Genomic DNA, 27,698 nt, shown 5'->3' with positions numbered 1-27,698 from the left:
GCTTGGCTGAGTTGCAACCACGTTTTGGGGATCAGGGCAGGATGCCTCACAGCAATAAGGCAGAAACTGGAAAGGGAGGCTTGCTCCGGAGCTGGCGTCCCCAGCCAGCGCAGCACCTAGCAGAGTGTGAACCCCCGCTGATCCGGTGTTACTGCAGCTTCACGCTCCAACAGCATCAAACCCGGGACCTGATGGCAGCAGGATCCTGCCTTCCCCCAGCCTGGCAGGAAGCGGCAACCTAGGGCTTCATCTGGAGCTTGGGAAAGGGGTCCTGCCTGCCTGCTGCGCATGAGGGGCCTTAGCGCTGCTTAAAGGTGCACAGGAAAGAGGCAGTCTCAACCCAGGCAGTCAAGGTAGTCAATCCTCTTGCCATTTGAAACCACTTTTACCGTCTGAATAGCTTTGGTTTCATATGGACTAAAGGCTTCCTCAGCCCAAGGAGCAAGGCAGCATCTCACAAGGGCAGAAACCAACAGCAGGTCCTGCTGGGCAGGGCGACTTGAGGAAGGACTCTGAGCTGCGGGTCACATGGCATGCAGGAGTGCTGGACACAGCAGGGGCCACCTTCCCTGGAAAGATGCTGTACTTGGCCCCTGGGGTGGGCACAGGGGCAGCACCAAACCTTGGTGTGCGCCACACAGACAGGGGTGCTGGCATAAAACACCAGTTCCCGGGCCCCAACTCAACCCCCTGGAATCAGAATCTTTGGGGTGGGCCCAGGAATCTTTGTTTTCAACAAACAGCCCAAGAAGTTTCAGTGCTGCCAGCCTGGTAGTGGTCAACTGATGAGCGTCGGGGGTCTGGGATTCTAAGGTCAGGATGTCAGGTCCCATAACCCCCAACATCTTCAGGCCCGTTCAAAGGAACCCCATGCACATCCATGCACACGGGTAATGCTCTTCTGAGGGTAGCCATGGGTGAAAAGCTGGGGGCCTCCTCCTGCCTTCCCAAGACACCATGTTGCATACTCAGGAGGCGGAGTGGGGGCAGGCAGTGGGCACAGGGACTCCTGGCTCCCCAACAAGGACAATCAGCCCACATCCCCACCCTCATCCCCCAGACCTGCCAACACATCTGCCAACAGTCCCGCCACCTGCCAACAGTCCTGCCACCTCTGCGGATGGATTCCTGGGCCAGAGCTCCGTCCCAGGGAGGAAACATCACTTTGGCTTCCTGTACCCCTGCCCACTGTGCAAAGTCCAGCTCTGCACCCAGCAGATCCTCAACATTGGCTAAGACAAGGAGCCCACGCCATGTCACCATGCTCCCTCCTGCGGGTGAGAAGGGCCCCATAGCTGTCACTGTCACCATGCACGTCTGCACTCCACACTTCACACACAAAAGAGCCTTGAGAGTTTGGGACAAGGAAGTGTTTCTTACAAAAATAATCCAGCCGGGCGCAGTGGCTCACACCTGTAATCCCAGCACTTTGGGAGGCTGAGGTGGGAGGACTGCCTGAGCTCAGCAGTTTTAGACCAGCCTGGGAAACAATATGGTGAGTCCCCATCTTAAAAATATATATATATACACATACACACACACACACACACGTGTATAACATGTAAAACATTTTCATGTTTGTGTGTACACATATACATATACAGACACACATATATAAACTTTTTAAAAAAGAATCCACATATTTCTGCTCTATTCTGTGCAGGTGCACCCACCAACCCACAAGACTTTTGCCCTTTGACCCCCTCCCACTTTACTCCTGACCCCTGGGCTCCGCACATGCCCAAGAATAAATAAAAGCAACATGTCCAGGAGGCAATGCTTATCAAGTTTCTTGTCTATACATCAGTGATATCAGCGAGTCTGGGGCCTGAAACGTACTTTTCTTGCACTCACACACCCCTCTCTCTGTCATCCCAAAGGTCACAAAAGAAGTTCCTCTTGTCCCACAGGGACACACACAGACTTTTCTAACTGGTTGAGATTCTAAGCAGAGAACACACAGGTCATTTCCCCAGAGCAGGCACCTGGTAACTGCTACCTGAACTCCCAGGTGAGCGTCCCACTAGCTGGAAGGAAAAACAAGCATGGAGAATTCACAAAGGCAACATTTATAGAATCCAGAAAAGGCATTTACTTTTTATGGGGAGCAATGCACATAAAACCCAAGACTCCAGGAAGCCCTTTGTGCTTCATGATTAAGAGGCTGGGGAGCCCCGAGCCTCCCTGCTAGGAGGTCAGAGTGGAGGTGATTTATGAAGAGTTCCTTAAATTTCCAGGGCACAAGATATCTGCCCTGATACGGGAGCTCTGAGAATCATTAAACAGCTTGAGGTGGGTAGGAGAGTGAGAAATGGATTCCAAATTATTGAGTTCTCCAGCAAGGGAAGCAACTAAAAGAGACCCAAACAGCATCTTCCTCCACTGTGAGCTCAGCCCCCAGGGATTAGGCATCCTAGCCTTACTCACCATCTGTGATGAGTGCTCTACTGGTCAGAACCTTCCCCAGCATGAACTTCAACACGGCCAGGATGCTGCAAAGAATCCCACTTAAAATGGAGACACTGAACAGGAAATCGTCCTGCAAGAGAAAGTTCCAGATTTCAACAGTTCACCTCCTGCTGGAGCAGATCATATCCAACCCACTTGCCTTATAGATAAGCTTTGTTCCAAGTACAAGTAGTCAGTCAGGTATGCTGCCACCAGGTGGGGGTATACTGCATGCTTTCACATCTCAGTTATGTGTCACCAGGAATTGGAAAAGATGCTCAAAAACAGATAATCCCAATTTATATTTACTTAGAAAACCATTATGTATTTATTTTCCTGTAGGAAATTCACCTTCCCACTATTCTGCTAAAATGAGTAGCAGTCATAGATCAATAACAGAGTTGGTCAGAATGCTAAGAACAGTGTCTTCTAAATAGAATTTTCCACAGATACTTCACCAAGCAATTGACTGAGAATTTTGGAACACATAAACACACCACTGGCCTAACAATCCTTCAACAGAGACAACTGAATTTGCCACAGGGTCAGTTATGGCCGGAGCTACTTAAAACCGTATCTTTTCCCCTTAAATTCACACAGGGCAATTGAGAGTTCATATAAACATGGCTAGAGAAAATAGCATCTAAAAATAGAGTCTGCTACTGACGTTATCTGAACACTTCCTCTAAATTGTTACCTTACTTTTGCAAGCAAACAATGGAGTCCCATATGCAATAAGTAAGCACCACTATCTCCTGACATTGGGGCCCATCCAGCTCTTCTGCTTCAAGCTCCCATGTGTCACCCCCATGAGACACAGCCTTCAGATTTCCCAATATTAAAATGCACCTGCCAGCAGAACTCAGATGCAGCATCATACATAGGCAAAGAAATCGGCTTTTCCCTACGCGTTTTATTAATCAAATTCACAAACCTCGTGTCAGAACCTGGGAAGAGAGAGACAGCCTGCTTCATGTTCAAAACTTAACAAAGCCATTTGAAAAACCACTTCACTGGAAACAGGTTATCTGTATAAGGTCAAAGCATCTCCCTGAAAACATGGGTCAATGGCAGTGGTGGTTTTGGCAACCTATGTTCACAAACTCTTCGCTACTCCCCACCCCATCCCCTGCCCTTGAGTTTGGGCTGGACTTAGAGACTCAAATTGAACAGAGAGGATAGAAAGGCAAAAACAGTAGCTTACCAATGGAGAACCCCAGCAGACACCACCTTAGCCCAGTGATCAAGGTTCACATTACCGTTAATAAGTTGTGTTAGTACCATGTCGCCCCCGATACGATGTGACAAGAAGGGCACTTTACCTCCATGGTGTTCCATCCCCAAATCCATAACCTCATTTTAACTGCAAAACAACATCAAACAAACCCAAACTGAGGGACGGGCTACAAAATACCCGACCACTACGTCTCACGTGTCAAGGTCATGAAACACGAGGAACGACCGAGAGACTGTCACACACCGGACACTTAAGGAGATTTGATAACTAAATGCAACATGGCATCCAGACTGGATCCTCGAACAGAAAAAGGTCATCAGTGGGAAAACTGGGGACATGAGAAGGGAGTCTAGAGTTCTGTGAAGAGCACCGTCATCCCGCGGTAGAGACGAATTTGCCGCGGCTGTGTGCCATGTTAACAGCAGGGCAGGCTGGATGGAGGGGATATGGGAACTCTCTGTACTATCTGTAAAACTCTTCTATTAACCTAAAATTCTTTCACATTTAAAAGGTGATTTAAAGTAATCAACTCATTGAAGTTTCACCTCCTCAAATGGCCAGTAAGGCCCATCCCAAACCAGGTCTCCTGACAACTCTTCAGTCCCTCCTATGCGGAGGTTACACAGCAGGGGACACAGCGGGAGGGGTCAGGAGCCCCAGATGGACGCTCTCTTTGTGCAGGGACTCAGCTGAAGTCCAGGAGACAGCACCCACAGAAAATAAACTGAACATGATGCTACCATCTGAGTATGTGTCCCCGCCAAAATTCACACATGGAAACCTCATTGCCGGGATGATGGTATGAGGAGGGGGGCCTCTGGGAGGTGATTAGGTCGCAAGGACAGAGCCCTCATGAATGGGATGAGTGCCCTTACAAAAGAGGCCCCAGAGAGCTGGCTTGCCCCTTCCACATGTGAGGACACAGGGAGAAGCCACCGTCTTAGGAACCAGGAAAAGGGCCCCCACTAGGCACTGAATCTGCCGGCATCTTGTCTGGGACTCCCAGCCTCCAGAACTTGTGAGATGGAAATGTCTGTGGTTTATGAGTCACCCAGTCTGTGGTGTTTTGTTATAACAGCTAGAAGTAAGACACCCGACCAAAGAATCGCATGTCAATAGCCCCAGGTGCTAACGGGACTCAGGAAGCACAGGCCGGGATACTGAGGCAGTTAGGAAAGTCAAAAACTTTGAGGCCTCACATTTGGAGACCGAAGGCTCCCTTTGCTTACCCCACGCCTGAATCCCCTCTGGCTCCATTCAGTCTGTTTGCAAAGCCCTCCTCCCTAAGTGTCCAGAGGTAGAGAAAATCTGTGCTTACCCCATCTAGGCCCCTGGGGCACAGGGGCTGGGCTGGGCTGCCCCACCCTGAGATGCAGCTCAAGAAACGCCACCCATGGCTTTGGTGACCGTTCCTCCATCTCTAAAGGGAGCTTCAGAACCAGGGCTCGGCCGACCCAGCGGCAGGAGTGTGCCAGGCAGGCCTTTGTTCAACTCTAAACTCCACGGCTTACTGGAAACGAACACTTGGATCTCAGTTGCTCCTCTGTAAGCGGCAGTGGGATGCCTACAGCCCCTGGCAGCCGCTGGCAATGAAAGGTAGGAGTTGTTGTTAAGGGGCCGAAACACACGATCCACACACAAACGTCCTCTACCTGCCGGCCACATTGGGTACTCACGGTGAGCCCCAACCAAGGCTGGTCAGCATTCTTGTGAGAGACCCAGGAAGCTTGTCACCGAGAAACAAGTATGCATGGTGAAGCAAACTTCAGCTTCCACAAGAGCAGGACTGAGCTGCACCGCGGCCTGCCAAGGGGCTGTGCGGGAAGCTTCCGGCACCGGGGAGGCTTCATCTCGGGGGCGCTCTCCATGGACCGCAGGGGCCGGCGAGGTCCAGCTCCTGGAGGACTGGGGCGGGCTTCCCGGGGCGAAAAAGTAGAACCACTGGGTGGCAGCTTCAAAGGCACTCAAGCAGGAGCCCCACTTACTAGCTGTGTGACTCTGGGCAGGTCCCTGAACCCCTCCCTCCCTCCACTGTCCTACCTATAAAGTGGAAAAAACAACAGACCCCCTGATGGCGGCCGCATGCACTGCGAGCACAGAGCTCAGGGCAACCACGCCGCCCAGAATTTCCTTCCTCCATGGTTCCCGGTTGAAGCTGACTCCCAGAGACACCCGCATGGGCCGTGAAAGGTGGTGAAGCGGCTCGGTGCTGCCGCGCCTCAGCCAGGCATGTTCCGTGGCTCCACGGACTCGCCCAGGGGAGAGCAGGGCAGCACCGGGCCCGTGGATTCTCCCCTCCTGCCGCATCCCCCCGCTCCAGCTTCGCTGAGTCATGAGCCAGGGGTGCATATAGCTCTGCGGCAAAGGCGCCCGCTTCTTCTGCAGGATGCCCAATGTCATGGAGGCTGAGACAGTGAGGGTCACCTACAGGTCCAGGCCATCTTCATGGGCGCCAGTTTGTGCTTGCCCCCTCCTCCTGGCTCAGCCTTCTTTCCTGACTGCACGGCTGCTGACTTCAGGCCAACACCACACTCAGAGGCAACGGCCTTACCAGGACGTCGGCACCAGCAACCACCATGTGGAAAGTCTCATCCCTGCCACAAACCCCTATTCTGCGTCACTTAGAGGAGTCTGCTTCTCTGCCTGAACCCTGCCATAAAACTTCATACGGATGTGTCATGGGGTCAAACAGGGCCCGGCACAGAGTGAATGCTATATTAGTATTGGGAAGCTAAGTTTTTTAATGTAGAGAAGCCAAGATGCAAAAGGCAGGCTTTTTCTGAGCATGGATTATTTCTACCAGCCACCCTTTGCTCCTAGGACTGGCTCTGAGAGAGCAACTACCTTTCCCTCTAGAACAGAGTCTGAGGCCATCTCTGAGTGTCACCCAAAGCTGCAGGCTGCAGGTCACCACTGCTGAGTGGATCTGCCTCAGAAACAGACGAACCCTGCGGAGGAACCCAAGAAGGATCCAGGCTGGCACAGACCTGCCAAAGCCCCTCTCCCAAAACCAGCTTTCAGTGTCCTAAAAGCTCTGTGATTTCCCTGCCCAGGCCCAGATGGCTTTCCTGCAGTGCACGTGCTCCTCTCTCCACACGGCTCCCACGTTGACTGTTGGCATGAACAGAATGTCACAGAGATGCAGTCAGCAGCCTGCTCAAGACATCAGTACCTGGCTGGGCGTGGTGGCTCATGCCTGGAATCCCAGTGATGGGAGGCCGAGGTGGGAAGATCACTTGAAGCCAGGAGTTCAAGACCAGCCTGGGCAACATAGCAAGACCTGATCTCCACAAAAAATATAAATATTAGCCAGGCATGGTGGCGTACGCTTGTAGCCCCAGCTACTCAGGAGGCTGAAGCAGGTGGATCACTTGAGGCCAGGAGGTTGAGACTGCAGTGAGCTATAATAGTGCCACTGCACTCCTGCCTGGGCAACAGAGTGAGACTCTGCCTATAAAACTAGGTTTAAAAAGACATCAGTCCCTATTATAGACGAGATGTCTGTGTTCCTACAAAATTCATATGTTGAAGCCCTAACCCCAATGTGACAGTATTTGGAGACGGGGCCTTTGAAAGATAATTAGGGTTAGATTAGGTCATGGGGGCGGGGGGGACTAGTACCCTTGTAAGAGACTAGTACCTTTATAAGAAAACAGAAGATCTTTTTCCCCACCACCCATGTGCACCAAGGAAAGGCCACATGAGGACACAGTGAGAAGGCAGCCATCTATAACCCAAGGAAGGATCCCTCACCAGACGCTGACTCTGCTGGCACATTCATCATGGACTTGAGTCTCCAGAACTGTGAAGAAGAAATTCCTGTTGTTTAAGCCACCTAGTCTATGACATTTGTCTTTGGCACCCCAAGCTAAGACAGTCTCTAAGTTTAATAAAAGAAAGTTTCTGAGAAGATTCCTTCCGGAGAGTCAGGAAGCCACAGCAGACATGGAGACATGGCTGACTATGAGAAACCCTAACACGCGTAGGCTGTACCACCATTGACTTTTCTCAAGGTGCAGCCACACCTACCATGCCACGGAATTCTCAGCAGTGTCAGAGTGGGCGTCTGACAGAAACAGTTGGAGAGAGGCTAAATGACTTTCCCAGGGTCACTCTGCTAGTGGCAGGACCTGGAATTGTTCCCAGCTGTAAACTGTACCAGGTTGCCTCATCGAAGGCCTCATCATCATCTCTCATGTCCCTAAACAGTGGACTCCGTGAAAACAGCAACAGCAATTTCCTTGCTAGGTATTGAGTTCCTGCTGTTACCAGTACTATGTCTCTATAATTTCTCACAATTGAATCTTCACTGAATGATGGAAGATTACGACAAAAAGGTTTAAGGAAATTAGCCACTCATTCAGAGCCAAGTATAAATGTACATTAAAGGTAAACTCCACATAAGTTTTGTCCATGCTGGCAAGCTCCTTCAACATCTTGTAGTAGCAAAGACCTTTTCTGACCATCTCAAAGCCATAAAAGATTGACATACTTGACAAGACAGAAGTTAAAGCATATTCAGGGGAAAGATCAAATACAAACTAGGAAAAACATTATCACGAAGGGTTAATCTGCTTACTATATAAAGGGCTCATGGAAATCTAGAAGAAAAAGACCAACAAAGAGAAAATGAACAAAAATATATGTGAGAGACAGTTAAAAATAACAAATTTTAAACCTCTGAAAAAGGCTCAAATGCTCATAAAATAAATGAAAGCCAAAACAATAGTAACACCCTTTTTATCTAACCAAAAATATCACAAGGCTATGAGAAAACAGTCTCTCATACCATTCTGATTGGTGGCAGTGCAAAATGGTCCAACCTGTACAGAGAACAATTTGACAATTTCTCTGAAAAGTACAAATCTCCCCTTTGAGCAAGCCACTCACTCATGTGAATTTATCTTAGTGCTGTGCTACACCTGTACGTGCATGCAAATGACGGAACATATAGACCATTCATTACAGCAATGAAAACAGACAAATCCAAAATTAAAGATGAAGATCATAATACTTTACATAACTGATAGAACAAACTAACAGAAAGTCTGTAAACAGAAGACTTCAACAACACGATCAACCAGCTTTGCCTGACATTTATGGAACATCTACCCTACAAAGGCAGGACACACATTCTTTTTAAATGTAATATTAATGTAGATCACATTCTATGCAATTAAAAAGATATCAACCAATTAAAAAACTGGAATCATACAAGGCATATTCTCTGACAATGGGATTAAACTAGAAATCAGTAACAGGATAATATCTAGAATATTCTAGTATTTGGAAACTAAACAATAGAACAACCCACTTCTTAAAAACTCATGAATCAAAGAATAATTACCAGGGAAATTACAAAATATGTTCAAGTGAAAGAAAGTAGAACAACAGTATATTGAAATTAGTGGTATGCAGCAAAAGCAGTGCGTAGAGGAAATTTTATAGTAAATAATGTACTTAAAAATGTTTAAAAGGCCTAATATCAATGATCTGAGCTTTGCCTTTAAGAAAAAATTAAAAGAAAATCAAATTAATCCCAAAGTAAGAAGGAAAGAAATAATAAACTTATGAGTGGAAATCAACGAGACAGGCCAGGCACGGTGGCTCACAACTGTAATCCCAGCACTTTGGGAGGCCGAGGCAGGTGGATCACTTGAGGTCAAGAGTTCGAGACCAGCCTGACTAACATAGTGAAACCCTGTCTCTACTAAAAATACGAAATTAGCTGGGCATGGTGGTACATGCCTGTAATCCCAGCTACTCGGGAGGCCGAGGCAGAAGGATCACTTGAACCCAGGAGCGGAGGTTGCAGTGACCCAAGATCACACCATTGTACTCTAGCCTGGGTGACAAGAGTGAAAGTCCATCTCCAAAAAAAAAAAAAAGAAAGAAACCAATGAGATAGAAAATGGATACACAGTAGACAAGAATCAATAAAACCAAAGACCTTAATAAAGATCAGTAACATAGGATAAACCTCCAGGACTCATCTAGAAAAAAGAGGACACACGTTACCAACATCAGGAATGAGAGAAGGCACATCACTACAGATCCAACAGGATCTATTAAGAATTAAGTAAGGAAATACAACCAACTTGATGCCAATAAATTTGACAACGTAGAAGAAATGGACAAATCGAAGGTCATTCAAGAAGTAGATAACTTGAAGAACCCTGTAGCGATTGAAGACCCTGATATTGTAGTGAAAATCTTTCTCACAAAACTTCAGGCCCCAATGGTTTTATTGGCAAATTCTGTGAAACATTTAATCATTTAAAGGAGAAATAACCAATTCTAAAACATCTCTTTCAGAAAAAAAGATAAAGAAGAAACACTTCCAATTTATTTCTGAGGCCAGCATTACTATGACACTAAAAGCAAAAGAATCATAAGAAAACTACAGACCAGTAGCTCTCATGAATCAGACTTAAAAGTCCTCAACGAAGTATCAGCCACACAAATTCAGCAATATATAAAAAGGATAATACAACATGACCAAATGGGGTTTACCCTAGGGAAACAAAGTTGATTAAACATTCAAATATCAATCAAAGCAATTTCCCATATTGACAGAACAAAAAGAAAGCCCATATAATCATCTCAATAGAAGTAGAAAAAGCATTTGATGTGTCAAATGTGTCACTACCCATTCATGGAGAAGGGAAGGAAAAAGGGAGGAAGGAAAAAGACTTCTCAGCACTCTAGGAATAGAAAGGAATTTCTTCAACTTGATAAATGGTATCTAGGAAAAACCTACAACTAATATCAACCAATGGTGAAAAAAATGAATGTTACTCCTAAGATCACGAAAAAGGCAAGGACATCTACTTACATTACTTCTATTTGACACTGATTAGGAGGGACTAGCCAGTACACAGATAGAAAAGAAAGAAGTAAAACCATTTTTATTTACAGACTACATAATTTTCTATTTTGAAAATCCTCAGTAATTTACCACCCCTCCCACACACAAAACATACTTATTAAAACTATAAGTGAGTTTAGTAAGACTACATACCAAGTTAGTAAGTAAAACTCAACTGTATTTCTGTACACTAGCTAGAAATATGGAGTTTTGGGAATCACTATTTAAAGTAGCATAAAAATACTAAATACTCAGTGATAAATTTTATATGTAATACCTGTGCACTGAAAACTACAAAATATTACGGAGATAAAAGATTTTAGTACATGGAAAGATATACTGTGTTCAATTATTATTAAAACGTTAGTCCTCCCCAAATTGATCTGGATGCAAAAGCCACCGTAAGCCAAATCCCAGCAGGCTCTTTTAAAGAAATAAAAATGGACAAGTTGATTTTAAAATGTGCGTGTAAATGAAAGGGCTTACAACAACCGAAGTGATCTTGAAAAAGAACAAATTTGAAAGGTTGACAGAAGGCCTCTCCTTATTTGATTTATGAAGTAAGTCATTTCCAAACTGATTATAAAGCTATTGTAATCAAGAAGTGACACTATCATAAAGTCAGACAGACATACAGATCAACAGAACAAAACAGAAAGCCTAGAAATCAGCCCACTCTCAGATGTAGTCATTTAGTTTTAGACAAAAGCACAAAAGCAATCCAGTGGAAAATGTAAACTCGTTACAACTAACGGCACTGGAACAACTGGATATGTGTATGGAAAGAAAGAAATCCTGATCCTTATTTCACACACAATATATAAATTTTAATGTGAGATGGACTGCAGATCTCAAGGTGAAGCTAAAACTGTAAAACTAAATTATGTATGAACTTGGGTTAGGCAAATTATTTCCTATGACAAAAAACAAACACTAACCATTAAGAAAACTGTGATAAGTTAGACTTTATCAAAATTAAAACTTTTGCTCCTTGAAAGACTACTAAGAAAATGAAGGCAAGCCATGATACAGAAAAAAAAAAAAAAAGTAAAACATATCTGATACAGAACTGGTATCCAGAATATTTAATAATTTCTACATCTCAGTAAGAAGAAAACAGGTGACTCAATTTAAAAAAAAAAAAAAGGCTAAAATTGGAACACTTTACCATATAAGATGTAAGAACAGCAAATAAACACAAGGAAGGATAATCAACAATATTGGTCAACAGGGAAAAGTACATGAAAACCACTGTAAGTGACCACTACATACTCATTAGAATCACCAAAATTAAAAGAAAGAAAACACATAATACCATGTATGTGAGGATGTGGAGCAACTGGAAGTCTCATATGTTGCTGGTGAGAATGTAAAATGGTACAGTCATTTTGTAAAAGAGATTGGCCATTCCTTGTGAAATTAAATATAGACTTACCATAGGATTCAGCAATTCTACTCCAAGAGAAATGAAGGCATATGTCCACATGAAGACTTCACACCAATGTGCTCAGCTGCTAATTTCATAATAGCCAAAAACTGGAAATAACCTAAATGTCCAACCACTGGTGAATGGAACAAATTGTGATCTGTCCAGACAACAGAATATATTACTCAGCAATAAATAAGAATGAACCACAGATATGTTCGGCAAGAATAGGGCTGCATTTCAAAAGCATTATGCTAAATAAAAGGATATAGACACAAGAGACTAAATACTGAATGATTTCATTTATATGACTTTGCAGAAAAGGGAACCTATAGTGACAGAAAGCAGATTAGCTGGGGAGAGGAGGTGATTAATGACTGCAAAGGGGAAGGAGGGATCGTTTTGAGGATGATGGAAATATTCTATATCTTCATTGTGGTGGTAGTTCTGTAACAATACACATCTGTCAAAACTCATCAAATTGTATACTTAAAGGGTGAATGGTATGTACATTATATCTCAATAAAACTAATTTTAAAAAAAATACTCTCTCAGAGATTCCTAGGTAATAATTACTGACGTTTACATAATTCAGCTTATGCACGTAAGCTGGTATGATCACGTACATTGTAATGTTCATCATGTTCCTAATGTCCATTATTGGAATGTATAGTAAAGGACACAGATCAAACCAGAGCCACTGCGAAGATTAAATCAGAGGCTTAGAGGTCAGTGGTGGAACATGGAGCCAGAGGGCTGGCTTTTAAGTCTCAGGAGCTTCTGACAGATGTGGGTAAACACTTCTTTTTCTAGACATCTCAAGTGTTTTATCCTCTATTAAGCTTTTCCTGACAGCCCATCAGTGTTCTCACTGACCCTGTAGTATGGCCTGCAGAAGCCTGGGTTCTACATGATTACCATCACTGCCATGCCTCATGTTCAAGTCAACTTAGTGAACCCCAGTTGAGTGCCTTCTGTTTATTCCTTCGAAAAATTTCCTCTTTATCATCAACTTCTCTGGAAAACCTTGTTTGACTCTCCAGGCTGAGTAGGAACCCTTTGCCCACTGAAGATTGCACAACACCACACCTACATTTAGCACTTGCTGCAGCATCTCGTAGTCTTTGGCTCACCCACCCCTCTTTCTTAGCTCTATGTCAGGGAGAACGTTGTGTTGCTCATTTGTTGTCCAGCGCATGCCCAGTGTCAGTCACACTGCTGGCTCTGACAGAGCACTTGGGAACCACTATGCAGGAGGCTCTGGGTGATAGGGAGACTGCCATAAATGTGATACCATTGTACTCTCAAGGAACTTACAACCTAGTTAGGGAGATAGACACACAAGCCACTGACTGTAACATGGTGTGATCTGTTTGTTTAAAAGCTGTGGCAGAGAAATGTGCCACGTTGGAGTGAATAGGCGGCATGGTGTATACATGATGTGCGGGTTGGAAGTTGGTAAGTCCCTCCTTTCAGGAACCGTCAGTTTGCTAACCTGGACTTCATGAGAGTGTTTAGTATATATCATAGCCATGTGGAATGGGAAATTTCTGGACAATCCAAATACTTCAATCAATGACATCAATAAAGATTCAGCGAGCACCAGTGTATAGGCTGAAGCATTTTACAAGATGTAAAGAGTAAGCATAGCTTTTGCTTTTAAGATACTAGCCTTCAGATGAGAAAATATACCATGAAGGCCTAGAAAGTAAGATTTTTTAAAAAAGAGAGCAAGAAAGAAAATATTGGATAAGCACCAACAAGGAAGTCTGTGATGAATTGTCAGCCCAAGTTCATATCTATTGAAATGGGAGAGCATGGACCTCACAGCACGTTTCTGTCCCTCCCATCCCACAGAATGGTGAAGCTGTACAAGATGTGGACTGGACAGGCTTGTTGATATGGTTTAGCTGTTTGTCCTCTCCAAATCTCATGTTGAAATGTGATTTCAAAGGTTGGAGATGGGGCCTGGTGGGAGGTGACCTGATCATGGAGGCAGATCCCTCATGAATGGTTTAGCGCCATCCTCTTGATAATGGGATTATTGTCAAGTTATTTCATGTGAGATCTGATTGTTTAGAAGTTTGGAACCTCCTTGCTCCCACTCTTGCTACTGCTCTTACCGTGTGATTCCTTGGCTTTGCCCTTTTCCTTCTACCATGATTGTAAGCATCCTGAGGCCCTCACTAGAAGTCCAGCAGATGTTGGTGCCATTATTATACAGCCTATAGAACTATGAGTCAATTAAACCTATTTTCTTTATAAATTACCTTGCATCAGGTATTTATTTATAGCAACACAAAGAATGGCCTAATACAGAAAATTAGTACCAAGAATGGGGTGTTGCTATAAAGATACCTGAAAATGTGGAAGCAGCTTTGGAATTGGGTAATGGGCAGAGGTTGGAAGGAATTTGGAAGGCTCAGGAGAAAACTGGAAGATAAGGGAAAGTTTGGCATTTCTTAGAGACTGTTAAATCGTTGTGACCAAAATGCTGATAAAAATATGGACAGTGAAGGCCAGGCTGAAGAGGTCTCAGATGGAAACAAGGAAGTTATTGGGAACTGGAGTGAAGATCGCCCATGTATACCTTAGCAGAGAACTTGGCTGCCTTGTGTTTGTGTCCTAGGGATCTGTGGAAGTTTGAACTTAAGAGTGATGACTTAGGGTATGTGGTTGAAGAAACTTCTAAGCAGCAAAGCATTCAAGAGGTGGTGTGGCTGCATCTAACAACCTACCATCAGATGTGGGAGCAAAATAGTTAAAGTTGAACTTAAAATTAAAAGGGAAGCAGAGTGTTAAAAATTCAGAAAATTTGCAGCCTGGGCGTGTGGTAGGGAATGAATCCAAGCAGCCTATGGAGCACCTACTTGCTAGAGAGATTAGCAAGACTGAAAGGGAGCCAGGTGTTAATAGCCAAGACAATGCGGGGAAAAGGCCTCGAAGGCATTTGAGAAATCTTCAAGTCAGCCCCCCTCATTGCAGCCCCAGAGGCCTCAGAGGGAAGAATCATTTCAGGATCCAGGCCCAGGGCTCTTACTGCCTTATGCAGCCTTGGGATACGGCTCTCCTCATCCTGGGGTGGAAGGGGTCAGTTCTGGGGATTAGGGCCTTTCTCATAAGAGAGACCCCAAAGGACTTCCTTGCTTCTTCCCCATGTGAGAACACAGTGAGAAGACAGCCATCGATGAATCAGGAAGCCAGGCCCTCACAAGACGCCAAATCTGCTGGTGACTGGATCTTGAACCTCCTGACCTCCAGAACCATGAAAGATCCACTTCTGTTGTTTGTAAGCTGCCCAGTCTATGGCATTCAGTGATAGCAGCCTGAATGAACTAAGACCGTCCTGCAGCTGAAACTTCAGGGAAGCACAGAAGATGCCACCTCACCCTTCTCCCAACATGCCCCCTACATTCCAGACTGTATGGGACAAAAGCCAATGGCCAGTCCGAGTGGAATGTCTCTTCCAAGAGCTAGTAATGCTCGGATTTGAATTTTCCAACTTCATTGCCCCAAAGTGTGAAAAACAACACCTTTACCCTACTGAACAAAATGCTTATACAGGGATTCCAAGAACCTGACAGACCCCTGGGGTATAGAAAAATGACATCTCCAATGTTTTGGTGTATACCAATACTAATCCTGTCATCTCAGAGAACGAGTCATGGAAACACACATCCCCGGGGCCCCCAATCTAACCCCATGGACAAGGGCGAGCATCCCTTCTGTACAGCCATGAGGTGATCTTAAAATCATACGCATTAGAAAGGATAAAGGGCTTAGGGGGCATCTAATTCATGCCACAGGTGATGAAACGGAGGCACACTGAGGCTCATAAAAAGGGGTGACTCCTCCAGAGACGGCAGAGAGACAGTGACAGAGCTGTGTCCCAAGCTCAGGGCCCCCAACCATCCTCCAGCTCTGCCCAGGAGGCCTGACGCTTCCTATCCCGCCGCTTCCACTTCTCTCGGCCAGGCTGGAATGTGGCGAAAGCCACAGGCCTAATTTCAGGATTCAAAAGCAATTAGGGGAGAGCTGACAAAATCGGATCTGGGTGAGCATTGTCATGCTGACCCGTGATGTGGGTTATTGTACTCTAGCTCAGGAGATCATGGTCAGCCAGACCAGGTCAGCTTTTCTCCTGGAAGACACACAGCCCCTGCACTGCCCCACACAGTCTTGCAAGCTGGTGCATAAGTGTACCCATGACCTGGTGTACAGTATAAGACATGGTCTTTTCCAGCTCCTTGCAGAAAAGCCAAACCCAACCAAACCAGCTGGATAAAGGGGACTCCTGCCCTCACCTCTTAACACTCTCCCTTTCTCTCAGTCTGCTCCAGCCGCCCTGGCCTCCTCTCTGTTCCTCAAGCATGACTAGCAGGCTTCTACCCCAGGGCCTTTGCACATGCTGCTCTCGCTGCTTGCAGGTTCCATGCAGCCACAGGGCTCATTGCATCATCTCTCTGCTCAAGTGTCAGCTTCTCGGTGAGGTGGTCCCTGACTGCAATTACTCCTCACCATCCGAACTTTTTTTTTTAATGTATTTTTCACATTTATACACATATGCTTAAATTTAAAATTCATAAAATTGAGCACTCAGTTCCTCATTTGATTAGCCACAATTAAGTGCTCAATATGGCTACTGGCTATCACACTCAAGAGTGTACACACAGAACATTCCCATGACCACAGAAAGTTTTATTAGATTGCACTGATTTAGGAACAAGTTGGTTTTTCCCTCTGACCTTGGGATAAAGCAGTCAGTGGCCAGAAAGGGGTGCAGACAATTGAAGAATGGGAGCCGTGGGAGACAATGACCTGGCAAATGGTCAAAAAGGAGTTAGGCAAGGAGAGGGGACCTGGGATTTGGCAAGTCATGGGAATAAAACTCACTGTGATCGACTAACACCCTGCCTCCAAAATGTACCTGGGGATTAAGAGTTTTTAAATTATTATATACCTTTTTATTGAGGTGTAATTAGCATACAGCAAAGGTACAGATTTTAGATGTTGAATTTGATAAATTCTGTCAATGGTAACACCTGTTTAACCATCCCCAAAACAAAACAGAATATTTCCATGACCCCCGAAGTTCCTTCGCGTCCCTTTCTCAGCCCCCTGCAACCACATTCTGACTACAATCACTATGGATTAATTTCTTCTACTCTTGGATTTTATAGAAGTGGAATCACACAGTATGAATTTTTTGGGGGGTGGGGCTTAGACTTCTTTCGTCAACATCATGTTTTTGAGATTCATCCATCTTGTTGCAGGTATCAGCTGTTGATTCTGTATCATCCTGGAGTCCCACTCTAGCGATTTGTTTCACGGCTCTCCCCCTGACAGCTTTATTATAATTCCATCTAAATGCTTCCCATCAACACCAGGTGATAAGGTTTGGCTGTGTCCCCACCCAAATCTCATCTTGAATGGTAACTACCAGAATTCCCATGTGTTGTGGGACAGACCTAGTGGGAGGTAACTGAATCATGGAGGTGAGCCTTTCCTGTGCTATTCTCCTGGTAGTGAATGAGTCTCAAGAGATCTGATGGTTTTACAAAGGGAAGTTTTCCTGCACAAGTTCTCTTATCTGCTATCATGTGAGATGTGCCTTTCACCTTCTGCCATGATTGTGAGGCCCCCCCAAGCCACATGGAACTGTGAGTCCATTAAACCTCTTTTTCCTTGCAAATCACCCAGTCTCAGGTATGTCTTTATCAGCAGCTTGAAAATGAACTAACATACTAGGCTTTTTTATTTCAGTTCCCAACGGAGTTGGGCAGTTGTTGATGCCAGGACAGGGGAAGGAATAGCAGGTGGGAAGCTGATGGAGTCTAATGCCCACCCCCCCCATTATGTAGGAGACCATCTCCCTTCATGACATCTGCACATTCAGGTCAAAATATCAGAGTGACATGAGCTGAAATGAAAGTGCTGTGAGAACCACCTCTCCCATCAAAGTCTACAAGCAGCCTTGAAGATGGCTGGTCCACTCACAGAGCAAGACCTCAGCGGTCAGGATATCTCAAGGCGACCTTCCACCTCCTCCAACGTGCTCAGCAGGAAGGAACCCCACCGCCTCTCCCCATCACTCCCACCTCATACTCCATACACCAAAATGGAGGTGGTGGTGAGAGTGAGCATCTGTACATAAAATTCCACCTCCTGATTAAATTTCATCTTCAAAGAAAATGTTTCTAGCTGGTCATCAGCCAACAGCAGTTTCCAATATTGTAATACCAAGTTTCTCTGTCCTCCTCGCCACCACGCCCCATTTTCCCACACAGTCTCATCTCAAAGATAAGAAAAGGATGAGTTTGTATTAATGGTGCTGCTCACAGAAAAATCTTGTGTAGAAATAAAATGTTTTTCTGCGGGGTCAGTTGTCACTTCCCACTGTAAGCTTATTCCTTATCAAGGGTGACACCAGCAATCATAAACCCAGGCCACAGTGAACTGTGGCCACTAACACCAAGCAGAGACCGTGTCTGAAATCCCAACCCACTCCTTTCCGCAAAGACCAACACTTTCCTTTTCCATGAGATGTGAGCCAGCAAGCAGAATAGGAGGCTCACTTGCTTATGCCTGCAAAAAGGCATCCTTTGCCTTCCTAATGAGGACAAATTCAAGCCATCCTGACACTACATGTGTTAGAGTATTACCCAGGGAAATGCTAATGCTGGCTGCATAATAAATGAATATTGATTTATGGCCCCAAGTGAAATTGAAACAGTCACTCTTGTCTTGAGAACTTTTCATCACCACCCTCCCTGCCCCCAACCAGCAGATGAGAAAAGCTGGCAGATGTAGAGGAAATTGCGCCAAGCCTGAGCCCTCCATTTCCCCTGGTTATTAAATTACATTGACAAATTACTATGGATTCACATTCAATGGCTTCACAATTTTTAAATTAGCATCAGACCATTTTGATGTCTGGAGGGTCAAGAGTTGGTGTTTAGACAAGCAGGCCAGCAGCCAGAAAGTTCCCCAGACAAGAGACATCAGGGTCGTCAGTGGGCTTCCCGGCAGACTGCGGCACCCTGGTCTCCGACATTTTCTGGCCGGCTCGCCAACCTGCCAGGTGAGGCCCTGCAGAGCACCAGAAAGGGAGCAGATGACCAGCTCCAGGGTCACCACGAAGCTGAGGCTGGTGGGATCACAGGAAGCCACAGCAAAAGGTAAGGCAGCAGCAGCCGAGGGCTACAACCATCTCCATGACAATGAGGGCACTCTGAGGCACTTGGCTGCCTCTCCAAGACATAGCCCAGCTTCTGGTCAAGGAAGCACCATCAGTTTGCTGTTTTCTGATACAAGAGAAGGAATCAGAGTCTTAAGGACAAACCATCCAATCCCTGAAGGTTGCCATGGAATCTGAGATGAGCCACCCTGGTTGAGCTCACACACCTTCCTCCTTGGTGACCGTCGGGCATTTAAAGGACCAAGCACAACATCCCCTCAACAAGCCCCTCGCAACACGGAGGCACTGCCTTTCCTGAGGAGCTCTGCTCCGTGACAGAAGTAGGACCTCTGGCTGTCTGCTTCTGCTCCCTGCACTGGTATAAACACCACACCAACACCCCAGCATCAAACTACAATTCCTTAAGTAACAATAATAACAGCACAAGCCCATACTATTTATTTAATGCTCATCAGAGATGAGGCTCTTTTCCAAATGCTTAACAAATGATTCCATTTTATTTGAAACATAACTGTCACAAGATCCCTGCGAGGTGGAAATTACGACCCTAGAAAAGTTAAATAACACTCTCCCCAGCCTTCAGGTCACCCAGCTAGTCAGAGATGCTGAAGGCATTCAAGCTCGCACCTGTCTGGCCTAAAGTCCACTGCCCTTTACACTTAAAAAGAAATGTACGATGCTTTTTGAATGTTGTCTGATGGCCCTGAATTTGAACAGGAAGCCCAAAATGAAAGATCAGAGAAAACACGATTTTTGAGATTATTAACAATTTTGGGCCAGGCATGATGGCTCACGCCGGCAATCCCAGCACTTTGGGAGGCCAAGGTGGGCAGATTACCTGAGGTCAGGAGTCTGAGACCAGCCTGGCCAACATGGCAAAATCTCATCTCTACAATACAAAAAAATTAGCTGGGCATGGTAGTGTGCCTATAATCCCAGCTACTCGGGAGAGGTTGAGGCAGGAGAATCACTTCAACCCGGAAGACGAAGGTCGCAGTGAGTGAGATCGAGCCACTGCACTCCAGCCCGGGTGACAGAATGAAACTCCATCTCAAAAGAAAAATTTGTTTTTTTGGCAAAACCAGGACTGACAGACACGAGTTCCACTCAGGGTCTGAGTGCCTAGCACAACGCATGGAGGAAAGAAAAACACCCTCACCAAGGCGAATAATGAAATTCTCAGAACACTGAGGACAAACAGAAGATCTTACAAGCTCCAGAGAGAAAATACAGGGTTTTTTTTTTTTTTTCTCTTTTAAACAAAGGATTATTAGAACGGCGTTAGTCATCTCAAAAACATTAGAAATTGGAAGACAGGCTGAGCACAGGGCTTACACCCATAATTCCAGCACTTTGGGAGGCTGAAGAGGGAGGATTACTTGAGCCCAAGAGCTCAAAACCAGCCTGAGCAACACAGCAAGACCCTATCTCTAGGAAAAATTAAAAAAAAAAAAATTAGCCAGGCATGGTGGCATGTGCCTGTAGTCCCAGCTTCTCAGGAGGCTGATGCCCCTGTGTGTGTAACTGACGTATATATTCATGTATTAGGAACAGGGAACACAAAACCTAATGTAAGAAAGGAAAAGACAAATCACTGGAGACTACAGAGCTCAGCTCTGAATAACAATTACAACAATAACGACAATGTTAAATCTTGATCTAACCAAAATAACATGTAACTATACTGGAAAGAGAGGTAATTAGGCAATGGGGGAATGGTTAAAGGGCCAACCAGAGTAGGAAGTTCATAAATCATGCTGATAACAAAATTCAAGCAGCAGCAACCTGCACATGTTACTTAGAGGTGTGGAAGTTGAAAAGAGTTATAAATGGTTGCTCTAGGAGGGAGTCACTTTTTATAATAAGCCTTGTAGAACAAATGGCTATTCAAATTATATATGTGACTAACTTGGATAAAAACGAAAACTTGGAAAATATTTTAGGATGGTAATTTCTAGTTGTATCAATCAGTTCAACCAGAGAAAGAGAACCAGTGAGAGATACACAGGTGCTCCTTGACTTACAATGGGGTTATGTCCTGATAAACCCATCGTAATTTGAAAATGCTGCAAATTAAAAATGCACTTAATACGCCTAATCTACTGAACATCCTGGCTTAACCTAGCCTAAACATATCCAGAATACTTACATCAGCCAACAGTTGGTCAAAATCATCTAACACAAAGCCTGTTTTATAATCAGGTATGGAATATCTCATGTAATACATTGAACACTGTACTGAATGTGAAAAACAATGGTTCCATGGGTCCTTGAAGTACGTTTCTGCTGAATGTGTATCACTTCCACATTCTTGTAAGGCTGAAAAATCCTAAGCAGAACCATCGTAAGTTGTGGGCCATTTGTCGATTTAGAAACGTATTACAAGGAGTCGGCTTGTGTGATTGTGGGAACTGGCTAGGTGAGTTTGAAGTCCATAGGCCCAACCAGCAAGAAGGGCAGGCGGGGGTTTTCAGATACAAGCTGAAGCTGCTGGCTTAGGCACAACTTCTTCTTCCTCCAGGAAACCTCGTTCTGTTTTTAGGGATTCCAACTGACTGCATCAGGCTCACCCAGATTATCAAGGATAATCTCCTTTACTTAAAGGCAACTGGTTATAGATGTTCATCGCACCTGCAAAATACCTTCAGAGCAACATCCGGCTGACTGTTGGAGTGAATAACCAGGGATACATGCCCCTCACACTGGGTAGCACACTGTGGCCTGCTCCATGAGAAAGTCCCCTTGAAAGCACTCATTGGCCATCAGGCCTGAATAATCCTCTGAACTCTCAGATTTATAACTATCAGGGCTCCATCAGAGGTCCTCACATGGCAGAGTGTAAGTTAGGCCAGAATCTGAAAACCACACCTAACACCTAAAAATACAATATGGAGAAGCTCTATGCAGAACACCCTTCACGCAAAATACCTTTGCCAGCTCCTTACATAAATGAATATTTCATCTGCCTTCATTTAAAAACAAAACAGAAAAAAGAATTAAGTGCCAACAGCTAAAACCAAAAAGATAAACATAAAGCTCATTTACCTGCCCTCAGAACCAAATGTGAACAAAATAAAAGGAAGGCACTACAACAGATGAGAGTTAGATCTAGAAAGCAAATCAAGAGGTCTGATCCACAGAATCAAACACAACTTCTTCAAAAAGACTAGGACATACAAACTTTGGGCAAGGTTGCTTGAGAGAGAAAGCGAGAGCACAAGTAAACACCATCAGCAACAAAACAGGGCATCTAAATACAGATGGATTTGAGATTTTACAAATCACAAGTAATATGAGCAACTTTGATGCAATAAATTTGAAAACCTAAATAAAATGGGTATTGCTACAGAAACAAAATTTGCAAATTCTTACAAAAACAAACTACAAAATATACTGGATCTTCAAAAAGTAACAGGCCCAGTTTTACAGATAAATTCTACTAAAACTCAAAAGAACAGATAGTTCTTACATTAGAATCAGTACACCAGAGCACAGAAAAGTGGAAAAGCTGCCTAGTTCATTATACGTGGTACAAAGAACAAGAACTTTAGACCAATGTTACTTAAAAGCACAGATGCAAAACTCCAAACAAAATAGTAGGTTGAGTCCAGCAATAGACTGAAAGAATAATACTCTTTGACCAAAGAGGGTTTATCCCAAGAATTCAGAGATGCCTTATCAGAATATCAATTAATTTGAAATAGTCACATCTTAAAGGAAAGGAAAATCTCAGTATAAACAAGAAAAGTATTCAAAATTCAATACCTATATATATAACCAAACAAGCAAACCTCTTAGCAAACAAATAGAAAAGTCTCTCTAAACCCAGCAACAAACCACTTTTGGTAATGAAGTTGAGGAGCCCTTCTGTTACAGTAAGAACCAACAGAAGGGTATAGGATAGCACCCATACCACCAACACTATATTGAAAATCTTGGCTAATAAGAAACAAAAAAGGAAAAAATACAGAATTTGAAAAGAGAAACAAAGTGGCATTATATAACATATCTAAAATAATCCACTGATAAAAATAAAACTAATTTTTAAAAAGTCAGCAAGGTTGCAGATTAATGAGAACAATATTCAAGTATCATTAGCTTTCGTATGCAGTAATAATTGAGAAAATTAATTAAATACAAACAATAGCAATACAACTCACAAAATATAAAGGAATTACCCTGATAAAAATTTCGCCAAAGGACATACAAGAAAATCTTAACAGAGAAGGATGAAATGGAAGGGAGGATTCAACAGTTAAAACAAGTCAATTCTCTCAGAATTAATAAATTAAATGCAACTTCACACAACACCCCAAAAGGATTTTTCATTAAACTTGGCAAACCAGTTTTGAAATTCGTATGGAATACTACGAGTGCAATGTTAGTCAAAACCACTTTGAAAATCCAAGAAAAGATGGTGACCAAACATTAAGACTCATTGTAATTACAGGAATTTTAGAGTACGATTCTAGAACAAAATGGACCCATGCATCCACAGAATGGAATGGCAAGTCCAGGGACAGCTGTGCACCTATAAGAACATGGCACTTGATGGAGGTGGCCTTTGAAATCATCTCGGGCAAGTTGTATATTCATCTGAGAAAAAGAAAAACCAAATTGGATCCCTACCTCATACCAAACACAAATTCTAGATGAATTAAAGATCTAATTTTAAAGTCTAACCTTTAATATCTTTTAAAAGATAATATAGGTATATATCTTCATGGCATCAGGGCAATAGACCTTCTTAAACCTCCATATCCTCCCTTGCCAAATAAAAACAAACCACCACAAACTCCCATTAAAAAAAAATTGATAAATTTGATCACACCAAAATGGAAAGGGTGGGAAGATTTCTAATAGCAACAGATAGACAATATTAAAAGAAAAACTAAATATTAGGAGAAATTATTTGCAATGTACATATGTGATGGTTAATATTGAGTGCCAACTTGATTAGACTGAAGGATGCAAAGTATTCTTCCTGGGTGTGTCTGTGAGGGTGTTTGCAAAGGAGATTAACATTTGATCTTGAACTCCTGATCTCAGATGATCCCCCTGCCTTGGCCTCCCAAAGTAAAAAGAAATTAACATTCCAGTTAGTGGACTGGGAGCAGAAGACCTAATCAGCTGCCAGTGTGGCTAGAATAAAGCAGGCAGAAGAAAGTGGAAGGAGTGAACTTGCTGAGTCTTCCAGCCTTCATCTTTCTCCCGTGCTGGGTGCTTCCTGCCCTCAAACATCAGACTCCAAGTTCTTCAGCTTTTGGACTCCTGGACTTACATCAGTGAACTGCCAGGGGCTCTGGGGCCTTCAGCCACAGACTGAAGGCTGCACCATCGGCTTCCCTACCTTTGAGGTTTTGGGACTCAGACTGGCTTCCTTGCTCCTCAGCTTGCAGATGGCCTACTGTGGGACTTTAGCTTGTGATCATGTGAGTCAATACTCCTTAATAAACTCATTTTCATATACACACATTTCCTATTAGTTTCAGTAATCCTATTGAAATGGGCTATCTGATCATCCCAGTCCCTTGTGGGAGTTGAGAGATTCTGAGACCAAGATGAACTAAACACAGGGAGAGTCAGAACATGGAAGCCAGGCTGACTGTGGGTGCTTGTGGATGTTTGGTATGAGGTAGGGATCCAATTTGGTTTTTCTTTTTCTCAGATGAATATACAACTTGCCCAAGGTCCCTCTAGAGAACCCTGACTAATACAACACAGAACAAGACTGGTACCTGGAACATATATAAATAACTCCTAAAAACCTGTGAAAGGTAACAATAGATAAATGGGCAAAAAATATAAAGCAGCAATTTATAAAAGAGGAGACATAAAAAGTCAGCAGATGCATAAAAATATAATCAACTTCACCCATAACCAAGGGAGAGCATATTAAAATGATATACCATTTTCTACCCATTAGTCTGGAAAATTGTGATAAGTTTGAAAATATAAAGAGGTGTGGTAACATTCTGAGAACATGAACTAGGGCAGCCACACTAAAGGGCACATGGCAAGACCTATAAAATGAAACATGGGCATACTGTACGATCCAAAATCCATGTTTACCCTAGAGAAACACCATCCACATATGGTACACACGACCATGAGAGTATGACAATGTTCATTCTAACAATGCTGAGTAAGAAACTGGAAACTACCCAAATGTCCATCAACTGGGGAATGTCTAAAGTACATACATTTATATGATGACCAATTCACATTATAAATCTTATAGATCTTAAGACTATGTTGAGTAAAAAAGTTGCAGTGTGGGCCAGACGCGATGGCTCACGCCTGTAATCCCAGCACTTTGGGAGGCCGAGGTGGGTGAATCATCAGGTCAAGAGATCAAGACCATCCTGGCCAACATGGTAAAACCCTGTCTCTACTAAAAATACCAAAATTAGCCACGTGTGGTGGCAGGCATTGTAGTCCCAGCTACTCGGGAGGCTGAGGCAGGAGAATCATTTGAACCCAGGAGGCAGAGGTTGCAGTGAGCCGAGATTGCACTACCGCATTCCAGCCTGGTGACAGAGCAAGACTCCATCTCAAAAAAAAAAAAAAAAAAAAGTTGCAGTGTGTTATGTGCAATATCCACCCATGGAATAACCCACAACGTTATAGTTCCTATATGATTATGTATCATACAATAATTGAGGGTGATGGTGAAAGGGGTCATATTTATGCACATGGGCTGCCTCATCTGCACATCATCTGTTCACATTCATCATCCCCACAGCACAGAGGGCATATGAAGTTCAGACTATGAATGAGGGTGAATAGTTTGGGACAAGCCCCTTTTGCCGTCTCTTTCTCTTCCACAGCAAGGTCCCAGGCAGCCTCTGTTGGGGATTCCCTGAAAGATAAACTCCTCCTGGTTATACCCCTTTCCTAAGTGCGGTACTAGCTTACCGCCTGCTACAGCCAATGGCTACGTGCACATGTGAATTCACTCAGCAAACATTTATTGAGTTCCCACCCCATGCCAGGTCCTATATTAGGTGCTTTGTTGAACAGCGAGTCTAGTCCTCCAAGAGTTTACAGTCTCCTTTGAGAGACAAGTAGACAAAGAATTATAATGCAGTGTGCTGAGCTACTCCAGCAAGAGGTGTCAACAGAGCACCACCAGCTGGGCGATGTTTGGGGCATTCAAAATGGGGTGGGGGGCAGGGTTAGCTCAACTCGATGGCTAGCAGGCCAAAGCCAGTGATGACACTATCTCTCACCAGCGGTGGTGGGGAAGTGTTGAGGACCACAGCATTTCACGGCTGTTTCCTCTTACAACCCTCTCTGAATACAGCCTCCCGCTTCAGAACAGCCAACGCTACAGATGATCAAGGACCGGTTCCAGGGGTCCCTCCTGAACACAGCTGACCTTCACAAGCACCCACAGTCAGCCTGGCTTCCATGTTCTGACTCTCCCTGTGTTTAGTTCATCTTGGTCTCAGCATCTCTCAACTCCCACAAGGGCCTGGGATGATCAGATAGCCCATTTCAATAGGATTACTGAAAAGTGAAGAATTTTTATTCAGTTTTCCAAAATTACTTCCCAAAAAATCATCAAGTGTTTCCCTAACAACTTTGGTAACAAATACTCATATGCTGGTCACAGGCAGAAAATTCCCAAGTGACTGCATGGCTCCTATGATAGATGGAGGCTGGAACACATGTCATGTAGAGGGGGCCCTCATGACTGCCAGAGCTCATAGCTGCCACTTTGCTGTGCTAGGATATATTGTGTATACCACATAATCAGGGATATGTCAGAGCTTGGGAAATAAAAAAAAGCATTCAGTATGATTCTCTCCATTCGCTAGACAATCAACAAAACCACCAGAAATGTTATGAGGATCATGTTGTTCATATTATACTTAGGAAACTCGATGAAAAAAAATACTTTCCTTAAACTGTTAAACACCTTTTAAAACATCTTCTTTCTTTAAAAGATAGGAAGATGTTCTCAAAACCTTACAGGGAGAAAGAAGAGCTAAGTTAGTTTGTTCTCACATTCCAGACAGAAAAATGAATAGCGAAAGATTCAGTCAGTGTCCCAAGGTCAAGTAGAGAGGCATTTCAAGAGCAAAGCAGCCCTGATACTCCCACACCCATCTCTGACGAACACCAGAGTCCTGAAATACCCAGATGCCTCTAGAGCAGGCTGACGGCTGGAGAGATAAGCGTGTCTCCCTCGGCCCACTCTCTTCTCCATTTTTCTTTCCCTAACCCAGCACCCCACTAGGATAAGTCTCCAAGGCCCACTGGGGTGGGGAGTTCACCCCATTCAGTAGAGTATGGCAAAGTCCCAGACTTGGAGTTTTCTCAGAATCTTCTGAGAGACTGAGTCTTGGGAACATATTTCCTCCATCACGAAACTCAGCCAGTTGTATTAGCTTTTCATGGAGGCTTTCAGATCCCAAATTCTGTGGTACTTCAGGAGATACTCTGTGGACCAGAAAGCGCCCTCCACCCTGTAAAAGACCTGGTTCCACTTGCCCTGTGTCTCTGACACTGATAT

The 27,698-nt window shown here is 44.2% G+C and overlaps 1 protein-coding gene across 1 annotated transcript in view; it reads right to left on the bottom strand.

Annotated features, from left to right (window-relative positions):
• The window catches only part of TMEM163 (transmembrane protein 163), a 260,485-nt gene that overhangs the window by 7,860 nt on the left and 224,927 nt on the right, over positions 1–27,698 (bottom strand). Inside the window, exon 6 of the mRNA XM_033231704.1 lies at positions 2,428–2,539. Within this exon, the coding sequence (XP_033087595.1) occupies positions 2,428–2,539 (112 nt within the window). The remainder of the gene's footprint in view (positions 1–2,427; positions 2,540–27,698) is intronic.

Source organism: Trachypithecus francoisi, unplaced genomic scaffold (assembly GCF_009764315.1).
Source record: "Trachypithecus francoisi isolate TF-2019V2 unplaced genomic scaffold, Tfra_2.0 Lachesis_group13, whole genome shotgun sequence".
NCBI classification, from domain to species: domain Eukaryota; kingdom Metazoa; phylum Chordata; class Mammalia; order Primates; family Cercopithecidae; genus Trachypithecus; species Trachypithecus francoisi.
Note: the sequence above shows the minus strand (reverse complement) of the source record. Positions and strands in the feature narration are given on the sequence as shown.